Source organism: Henckelia pumila, chromosome 2 (assembly GCF_033568475.1).
Source record: "Henckelia pumila isolate YLH828 chromosome 2, ASM3356847v2, whole genome shotgun sequence".
In the NCBI taxonomy this organism is placed as follows: domain Eukaryota; kingdom Viridiplantae; phylum Streptophyta; class Magnoliopsida; order Lamiales; family Gesneriaceae; genus Henckelia; species Henckelia pumila.
This window is the reverse complement of record NC_133121.1, coordinates 57498240-57508440: the sequence shown is the minus strand read 5'-3', so window position 1 is coordinate 57508440 and position 10201 is coordinate 57498240. Positions and strand designations below refer to the sequence as shown.

General features: G+C 34.4%; 1 protein-coding gene across 11 annotated transcripts; it reads left to right on the top strand.

Moving 5' to 3' along the window:
* Window positions 1-1151: 1151 nt before the first annotated feature.
* On the top strand, window positions 1152-8614 carry LOC140881613 (polycomb group protein FIE2-like). 11 transcript variants are annotated; one of them, XM_073287064.1, is made up of 9 exons: window positions 1152-1580; window positions 3243-3407; window positions 3526-3697; window positions 4258-4525; window positions 4998-5255; window positions 6884-6964; window positions 7134-7226; window positions 8188-8243; window positions 8413-8614. In XM_073287064.1, the coding sequence occupies exons 5-9, from the start codon at window positions 5175-5177 to the stop codon at window positions 8483-8485; spliced, it is 384 nt and encodes a 127-aa protein (XP_073143165.1). In that variant the 5' UTR covers window positions 1152-1580; window positions 3243-3407; window positions 3526-3697; window positions 4258-4525; window positions 4998-5174; the 3' UTR covers window positions 8486-8614. The 11 variants fall into 11 exon arrangements, 3 of the variants coding, with proteins under 3 accessions (XP_073143165.1, XP_073143167.1, XP_073143166.1); XR_012150023.1 differs by lacking the exon at window positions 6884-6964 and adding an exon at window positions 7357-7396 and having other exon boundaries at window positions 4276-4525; window positions 8188-8614; XR_012150021.1 differs by lacking the exons at window positions 6884-6964; window positions 8188-8243; window positions 8413-8614 and adding exons at window positions 7357-7396; window positions 7638-8073 and having other exon boundaries at window positions 4276-4525.
* Window positions 8615-10201: the final 1587 nt, after the last annotated feature.

Below are 10201 nucleotides of genomic sequence, written 5' to 3'. Positions count from 1 at the left end.
AAAGTTTCCTTCTCGATAAAAATTCCCTAACTTCAGATTTCCGCGACGCGCGGGCGCCTCACACTCCGAGGCGAGCGCGCATGGCTCTCTGGAATTCAATTCTCACGCCTTCATGTGTCTTGCGCGATAGCGCCTCTCCTCCTTGTTTAGCGCTAACTTAAGCGCTGACAACATTGGCCCATTAAGAAGCCCAATTGCTTTACCCGTTTCTTTCTTCTCCTGTTCTTCTTTTCTTTTTTCCTTTTTATTTTCTTTTCTTTTCTCCTATTTTAATTCTTCTTTTCCACAAATTCTCATTTTCTTCTCTTTTCCAAATAATTCTCCATAATCTCCTACAAACTCAAAAACAACAAAACCCACATATAAATTTGCTCGAAACCAACAATTAACAATTAAAATCATAATTAATTAAGTGTATAAAATACACTTATCAAATACCCCCAAACTTAGACTTTTGCTAGTCCCGAGCAAAACTATTCAAAACAATAAATTCTAAAATACTTCATATCACCAAAACCAAAAAGACTAGTCAACAATGATAGTCAATGAATATTATGGAGCAATGGCCTGAGCAATGATTTCATAAAAAATCAAATCCAATCATATCCAACCTACTAACACTTGAATGTTTTAATCATAACCAAAATAACCTTATAAACTCACAATCTCCGCAACTCACGTTTGAAAACACCCTTATCCAAGTTCAATTCACACATTCATAGATCATGAGGACTTTTCAAGGTAGCATAGGATGAAAATTAAGGATATTAATCGAAAACACTCACAATCAGGTAAATGCAAAGAATAATCACTACAACAAAAATACTCAAACACAACACTTAAAAGACAACGCTTTTAACTAAAAATATTGTCTTTGTTTAAACTACAATGCTTTAAGTGAAAAGCGTTGTCTATATATATTTTGTATTCATCAAAGACAACGCTTTTTTTTTAAAAAGCGTTGTCTATATACAATTTTTTCGGCCAAAGACAACGCTTTTAATAAGCGTTGTCGATGAGAGTCTTTTTTTTTTTTATGTACTACAACACTATTTAAAAAAGCGTTGTAGATGAATTTTTTATTTTTAAATTTTAAATAAAACTTAAAATACTTACCCTGCATCTATCGGCCCTTCACGTTAAAAAATAAACCCAAAATCCCCAAACCCTTGTCGCGATTTCTCCTCTCCTTTTTGTTTTCTTTCGATTCCAACTAGCTTCGTTTCCATCATTCATCGACTTTTGCTGCTCAATCATGGATTTCCAATCTGATCCACGCTCTTGTAGTTGACGAGCTTTTTCTCCGATCTTCCGGATTACCTTGCTCGGGTACTTGGCGTCTCCGGAGACGAGGCAGTGGTCGTAAGGTCGGTCGCTTGTACCGCCAGCTACACTCTTCTTCTTTGTTGTGCTCCATTGTGTACGACAGGGCTCACCGCCAGATTACCGCCAGCACCACATCGAATGTGGAGATCTTCTTGTTTGTATCTTTTAGTATTGCTCCCTTTTGTTTTAGATATCGTTTGGTGTGAATTTGAAGATTGTGTAGTCCAGTGCTTCAAGTCGGCAGTCGAAATCAGGTGGGCTCATAGTGTTTTGAGTACTGTCATCACCACCATTGTTGATAAATTGTTTTTAAATTTGTCACCAGATTGTGCATTCTTAGATTACAAAAGCAGATGACATTGCATGTTGTGGTCTATTGTTAGTAAACCTTTGGGATTTGAAAATCTTAAATTGTCTCTTGTTATATATTGTTATGTATTTGTGGAGATTTATTATCTGGCAAAGTGCTAATTTTTTTGGTTGTACGTTATTATCTTAGCTTCTCTTGTCCCTTAAAATACAAAGGTTTAGAGTTAGTTTAAAAATGCCCATCATTCTACTCCCCCCTTGTAAAAAAAATAGTTAAATTTAACCTTGCTTAGCTTTGTGCTATGCGATGTATCCATATTTGGAGATGAAAAAGGATAAAAAAAAAGGAGGGGGGGGGGGCGCAATTTTAATTAGAGAGAGTGCTACTGGAGTTACCTTTTCTTTTGTAATGCTACTTAATTTTGAACTCGATCACGAGCTTAAGTAGATTTTCATACATGGCTTCCCTAAACGATGAACAATCTCGTTCAGAAATCACAATTGTGAAGAATTTTGTAATTGGTTGAATACACAAGTTCTGTAGGTGTAGGTAAACTTTTCTGAATCTGGTTGTAATGAATCGAATGGTAATCAGCTCAGCTCATTGTTCTGAGATGGTTAAAAGAACCATGCTTCTTGGTTGCCCCAAGCATGTGATGTTCATGAAGAAAGGTGAAAAAATAGAGATAAGTCTAAAGATTTTCCTACAGTAGTTTGTGTGTATTTATTTTGGTGTCATGAAGAATCTGGCATGTCATCTCAATTTTAATTGTTTGTATCTATGCAGTAGCTAAGTAGAGTACTGAGTATCACACACACACACACATATATTTACTATGCATGCAGAAATAATATTAACTGGCTTGTATACTATCGTACCCTGTGGCCTAGCCTGCGCATAAATTTTAAATGTCCACAAAAATATAAGATCACATTTATTTGATTTTATTGATGTAATTTAACGAATTAGTTAAAAATTTTCATTTTAACAAAAAATGAAATGAAACATATGGAGTCTGATCGATAAAATGATCATGGGGCCATATGAAATATATATGTCGAGATATATATGTGCGCAAGTGGAGTAAGTTATCCATCTGGCTACAAAAGAATCAAGAAATCGATTATGCACCTTTTCTGATCCACTTATATTAGAATTAGCTAGCGCAAGGAGAATTTCATTATATATTAGATCCAATTAACATAATGTATATATGAGATCTCAAGGTCCTTATCTGAATATGTAGATGTGGTCATGACCTCAAATGTATTGGGGTCATTGACGATCTGCTATGAAGATACTACTCTTATGCCAGATTCGATTTAGCCGGTTGAATTTGATTAGTATTTTACTTATTGCATAGGAGTACGATTGTTTTTGCATGTTGTGTAAGTAAAGTCACCGAGAGCCAAGAAATTATTATACTTTGTTGTGTAAGGACACCTTAATTATATAAATTACAATTAAGAATGGTATATTTAATTTGTTTGAAAAATGGAAAATTAGAACTAATTTATATTTTCTCAAATCCCAAGCTTGCCATGTTTGTAATATATCTGATTAGCAAAAATCATTGGTGAAATTATATATATGAATGAATTTTCAGATGGTAATGTGCATGGCGATCCCCAAGATGTTGAATAAAGGATCAACAACGGTAATGAATCTGGTTGTAATTAATCGAATGGTAATCAGCTCAGCTCCTTGTTCTAAGATGGTTAAAAGAACCATGCTTCTTGGTTGCCCAAGTATGTGATGCGCATGAAGAAAGGTGAAAAAAATAGAGCACCATAGAGATTTATAAGTCTAAAGATTTTCCTACAGTAGTTTGTGTGTATTTATTTTGGTGTCATATGCCTACATGTTAATTTGAATTGTTTTGATTTTAGCACATTTAAATCTGCTCTGCCGTCCGCCGTTGCTTTCCTCTCAAAATCCACCGCCGAAGCTTTCTCCTCCTTGGATTCGCTCACGCCACTGCCCACTCGGGCTCGGCTGCTCATCTCCTCACTGCCAGTTTGCCACACAAAATTACTATTCAATCTCAAGCACTGCCCATTGGTTTGTTTCTTCAAACTTGGATTAATGATTGCTTGATATTCTCTCTTGGTCTATAAAAGAGTGTTGTATAGACTTTTAAATTGTCAGGAAGTGTTTCTTTAATTCATCGAATTTTGTATTGTTATATGTTGGTTTTCTTGAATCCATATGATTATTAGAAGCACGTGAGACTTGATTTTGTTCCATGGAAGTGGCTTGAATATGCAGTAAATTATTAAGTTATTTGTGATGAATTTATCTTTTTATGAAACTAGACCATTCAATGTGAATGCTCTTAAACTGAGTTTTCCAAATGGTATAGAAGGAATGAGTAAACGTTAATGTTTCTATGATGAATAATATGATGAATATAATAAAATATTTCGAGAAGGGCATATTTTCTCTTAAACTGAGTTTTTCGGTGGGCTTTAACTGAGTTTTCACAAATATTTTATACTTGAAAATATTTTAAGAATACTTGCAGAAATCGCTTTGAAAATAATATAATATTTCGAGCAGGGCAAAAATATTTAAAAGGAATGAGTAAACATAAATGTTTTATAATATAATATTTTGAGCAGGGCATATTTGCTACTAAGGTGAATCTGGTGGTGGCGAAAGACGGCAGCGGCAAATTCACCACCGTGAATGCTGCATTAAGCGCTACGCCGAATAACAGCAACACGAGGTTTGTGATATACATAAAAACTGGAGCGTATTTTGAGTACGTTGACATGGGGAGTTCGAAGAAGATGATAATGCTTCTGGGAGATGGGATCGAGAATACATGGATTAAGGGCAATCGGAGCGTGGGGGATGGATGGACTACCTTCCAATCTTCTACTTTCGGTCAGTTCTTTCATTCTTTACATTAACTATATATCCTTTCTCATTCAATTATTTTTTATTAAGAAATACTTTGAAGCCCACCAGACTTTCAATCCTCCCAAAACACTCGTCAATCCTTTCACTGACAAATATGGATGGATCAATGACCAACACTTGAGATTTTTCCGGCTCGAGGATTGCGTATTTGCTTCTTTTTCCGGCTCGAGGACTGCGTATTTGCTTCCGACATGAACCCAATATAGTACTACTATATATACAAATTAATCTTATTCGTGGTTGCATGCATGTTTTAACTTTTTGTTTCTGCTTTTAATCTTATCAATAACTCTATAACTATTTGATTTCTTTCACCTTATTCGTATTCTTGAATCTAGTGTTGGTTCAAATGCATGTTATACTTTATGATTATTTGTAATTTTTCATTCGTATTATGGTGAAAAAAATTGCTACTCATCGTGCCATCAGTTTTTAGATCGCAAACAAATCTGTGAAGGGAGAAATCTACCGCAAACAAATCTGTGCAGGGCGATTTTTGTTGCTTTGGTTCTGCAATTTTCTGCTTGAGCGTGGGTTTTGGTAGTCTGTTAGAGTGTTGTGGTGGTGTTTTTACATTTGTTTGCAGTAGATTTCTCACTTACACTGCTGCTGCATGGATCACTTGTTTCTACCCGCAAGGTGTTTGGTTTTCTGCTTCTTACAGTGTGCTCGACATCTCCATTGCTGCTTAGAGGTATTTTGGCTTGAAACTCTTCTGGTTTTAGGTGTTTTTGGTGATTGTGTGTTTGTCTTCTCCTTTGTGTGTTGGTTCTTGCGTTGGTTTGAGGAGTGATTGTTGTTGTTGGTGCTTGATTGAGTTTTTCTTGCTACCATTATGAGTATTATTACTGCTTAAAGCTAATGTAATAATATTTTACTCACATCTTTGAATATGCTCACCACTCATCATGTTTTCATGTATATAAATATATGCATGTTTCCTTTGCCTCTCTCTCTGATCTTTACACTCCATCGATCCTCAACCTTTTCTTTCTTTCCACTCGGTTCTTCTTGTTTTAGGGTTTGAATTGTTGTGCTTTAATTTCTTTATTTATTCATAAAACATTAATTCAGATCATTTTTTTAATGTTTCTTCCTTGCTGAAAATCATTATTCTTGACTTGTATGAGATCAATAATGACAGAGAAGCAGCGAATCAATCAGAAGTTTTACCACACACCAATGCTTTCAGGTTCCCTCATTTTCAAAGGAATTTAAATTTTTACTTTAAAAAGGTCAGTTCAACAATATAACCTTAAGAATTGTTTAATCCTGAATTCCCTAGGACATGTCTTATTCATGGAAAAGAACAAATAGGAGCTCCAAGCTATGGCCCGAGAACTCAGTGAAATCAATAAATGTCAGCCCATTCTGTTAAATCTTTTGCTAACTGGAACTAGATAAACTTGCTAGAGGAGAACTACAAACTCATAAAATATCCTGCCTATGTGTTCATTTGTTAACATGGTAATCTGTTCAAGATAAACATGGCTTATTTAGTCCTTCTCACAGTGAATAGACGTGACTCTTTCCTTCAGGTTATTTTCTTCATTTTATGTTTTTACAAAACTTACGAACTTCTGCTTGGTTTTTGTGATTTCATTGGGTTTTCCTTTTTTCTCTTCTCGTTGTGTAGGTATTTTTATTTTGCTTCCGAAATGTTTTTGTTGCGTTACACTGCTATTAAATGTGAAATTTACAAATTGTTTGCTGCCTACTATTACAGATCTATCATTGTTCGTTGTTGTTTCAACTTAGGTTGTGTTTGGGTTTCTGTAAAACCTGATTTGTGCTTTGTTTTGTCTACTGCCACATGATGTGGCCCCCCCCCCCCCCCCCATCTTTATCTGTGCATTAGATTTAGCTGCAGCACAGGTGATGCCATGGGGATGAACATGGTTTCGAAAGGTGTTCAGAATGTCTTAGACTGACTTGAAAATGATTTTCAGCTAGATACATTAAGCTTAGATTTAGTAAAAAGGTAGTTGAGAAACATTAAGAAATATTGGTTATGTTAATGTGATGCCACAGTTTCGATTTTACTTGTTCATGTACTAGTGTCATGCGAATGAATGCGAACTAGTTAACATGAGGTGTATTTTTTGAAATAAAGTAATTAATAACCTTTGCTGATCTCAAAACATATTTTACGGTGACACTATTTGGAATCTAAATTTACTTGAAAACAAAGGTTGTTTATACCTCCCCATCCAAGTGGTATAAGAATATTACATTTCTTTTCCTTTTTCTCTGTGTAAAGATCGATTAGGCATGTAAAGGAATGTAATGCTTTAGTTTTTTTACTACTTATATTTTTTGCAGAGTTTTGTTGGTCACGGGGATTCATTAAATGAAATTAGGACCCAGCCACTGAAACCATCACTGGTGGTGTCAGCAAGCAAAGTAAGTGTGCTACTAAAAACTTGTTCTTGTATATGCCAGTCCGTGGCTTCCAGAAAAAAATATTGTATATGTTTATGATAATTAATCTGTCTCCTGTTCTATTGAAAGAAGTTAAGATTATCATACAATATCTTGCATGAAAGTTGATTAACGATAAAACATGGGCCAGGATGAATCAGTTTGGCTATGGAACATCCATACTGGAATATGTATTTTGATATTTTCTGGTGCTGGGAGACATCGTAATGAAGTTCTTAGTGTGGTATGTTCTATCCGACCTTTTGTCTTCCTCGTGTAGGACCTTCAGGTAGAACTTACTCTGAGAATCTATCCTTTCATTTGCTATGAATATTGTACGACCTCCACCCTTCGGACATGTATCGTATTGCAAGCTGTGGAATGGATAACAATGTTAAAATCTAGTCATTGAAGGTAAGAGTAATTAAAATTTCTGCCAAGATGTAGAGAAATTTTTGCTAAAATTTCAAAATGTCTTCGTGCAAGGATCAAGATATTGAGCCCTTAAATTTAAAAATAGAGGAATTTCATTTCATTTTAATTTATTTTATATTTTATCATAGTTTTGATACATGTCGTGCAAGGATCAAGCTATTGAGCCCTTACATAGTTTTTCTTTTCACCCCTTTTCTCCTTTTTTTCCCTTGAATGTCAGGTAGCTGGAGTGAGTTATATTTCCCACTGATCCGAATCAACATTCTAACTTCTTGAATCTCTTTGTTGTTGAGTCTATACCTTCCAGGCTAAGTTAGTTCATATTCTACTTTATTTTTTGTTTGACACATATTCTGAAAATGATTTTTGGTACCGAAAGGTCCATAATTTACAAAAAGAGTTGTCTTGGTTATGATTATGAGAAACCAGTACAATTAAGATATCCTGATATTTTTTAAAATGGTTGACTTTTTTGGCACTTGAACACCACAAAAACTGATTCATTTTGAGATTCGAGCACATTAGAGGAGATGTTCGAATAATTTTCTATGAAAAACTAATTGGAGGGCGTCTCTTCTATGCTTGCTTCAACACAACTTTCATTACTAACAGATTGTTGCAGGTACCTTCTTCACCTGTACTTCTTACATTCCCAACAGACTCTAATATTTACAGATTTATACACATCATAACTGCTGCTGTGAGTTTTAATTTCTGAATAAATAGTTCATTTGGTGCCATTTCTGTCCACTGACTGTTGTTTGGTATAGGTCACGATTGTTGTTGTTGCGGTTCTTGGAGGGCTTCCATTGGCAGTAACCTTGACGTAAGTGTGTCATTAAGTTGTCTATTATCAGCCACCAACCATTTTCCCATCTCCAATCTTGTTATTCATGAGCTTGATTTCTCTTTAATTTCCTACAGTCTAGTGTCAGGCTTTGTTCAGTGTTGATATTGTATTCTTCAAGAAATTGCTGATACAAATTGATCTACAGGTGCGTAGGATTTCAGCTTGTGAAACTATGGGATCAGCAATTACCATTTGCAGTGATAAGACAGGAACTTTGACATGGCCGAGATGAACATGAATAATTCGATTATTTGTTATATTTGAATGGTTTTTTTTTTTTTTTTATATTTGAATGATTTATAATATTTAAATATTGTATATTAGATTTAATTTTCAAAAAATTTGAATATTGAGTGATAATATTGAAAATTTGTGAATTAATTTTTTTTTTGTTTTTTATTTGAGAAAAGACAACGCTTTTTAAACGTTGTCGTAGGTGGAAAAAGCGTTGTCGTTACTAAAAAAGAAAACGCTTAAAAAGCGTTGTCTTTTTCAAATATCACAACGCTTTTTATGCGTTGTCTTTGCTCAAAACGACAACGCTTTTTAAGCGTTGTCTTTGACCGCGGCCTTTCACAATATTTGCTACGACAACACTTTTTTGTGACAAAGACAACGCGGAAAAAGCGTTGTCGTTTTTAGATACGACAACGTTTACAAAAGCGTTGTCTTTTCCAAAAACGACAACGCTTTTTCCGTGTTGTCTTTGAGCGTGGTCTTTTACAACACTAGCTACGACAACGCTTTTTCGGGGACATTAACAACGCGGAAAAAGCGTTGTCTTTGGCCGTTTTTCTTGTAGTGAATAGTGTGTACGTGTTTCGATCAAAATTCATAATCATTAAAAACATCAATCAACAGTCCATAGGCTAAATTCTCGCAACTCTTCTCCACTAGTATATTGGGCAACTGAGACTCGGTCAATAGGACTTAATCAGCTTATAATGTAAGGCCTGGCTCATGGCTACAAATGAAGGATAAGAATTCAAAATAAGGAGTAGTTTATATTTATGCTCTAATTTCAACTCCTTTCATTCACAATTTCACACTTCTTTCACTTCACTTCATTGATTCATTTTTTTTCTTCATTCTTCATCTTTCACAACCTTTTTCAACACAATTTTTTTTTTCTTTTTTCTACTACCTCTTTTCATCTTTTCAATTCATCCACCACACCATTCCATTTTTCGCAAATAAAACTAGGAACATATAAAATTTTAGCATTCAAATTACTCCCTTAAAGGTAGGAATTAGTGTTTAGGCTATTCAGGTAGTCAATGTAGGACCTTGAAAATAATGACGAATGGGGGTTTAATCACACGTTTACATGCATGCCATTCGATTTTCAATAAAGCTCAAACAAGGTACTAACGATAAAATATATATAATTAGGTAGCTTGAAAGGCTCAAACGAATTCAGAAAAATCGCCTAAATCATTCCTAATAACAGTTTTTCTCGTATTTTGCCTCGAAGAGTGTTCGAACTAGTTCTAGACAAGTCTCAATCCACAATTAATTCATACAAATTCAATCAGTGCAGGAAAAATAATCATCAGCAATAAACTATGATTTTCACAAAAATTCAGAATTTTCCGTACCTCAATGTACTAATATACGTGTAGGCTCAAATGGGCAACTAAGGATAACTTAATTCAATGAAAATCAGGCCCAAATAATCAAAACAATGCCTCAATCATATCTATATCTGTATGTCTCAAAAATCAAATTCAAGTATTAATCACAGAGTATATAAGAAATTATTCATTCAATTGGTTCCATTTTCTCAAAAATATTTTTTTCAGATATGTAGACAATTATGGACTTCAGTTATAGCACAAAATTTTTTTATCATCAGCCATGCATCCAATTATTTCTCAACTTCTTTTCAACTCAACAAACTCACTTAAACAATAAATAAACTCAACAAAAATTTT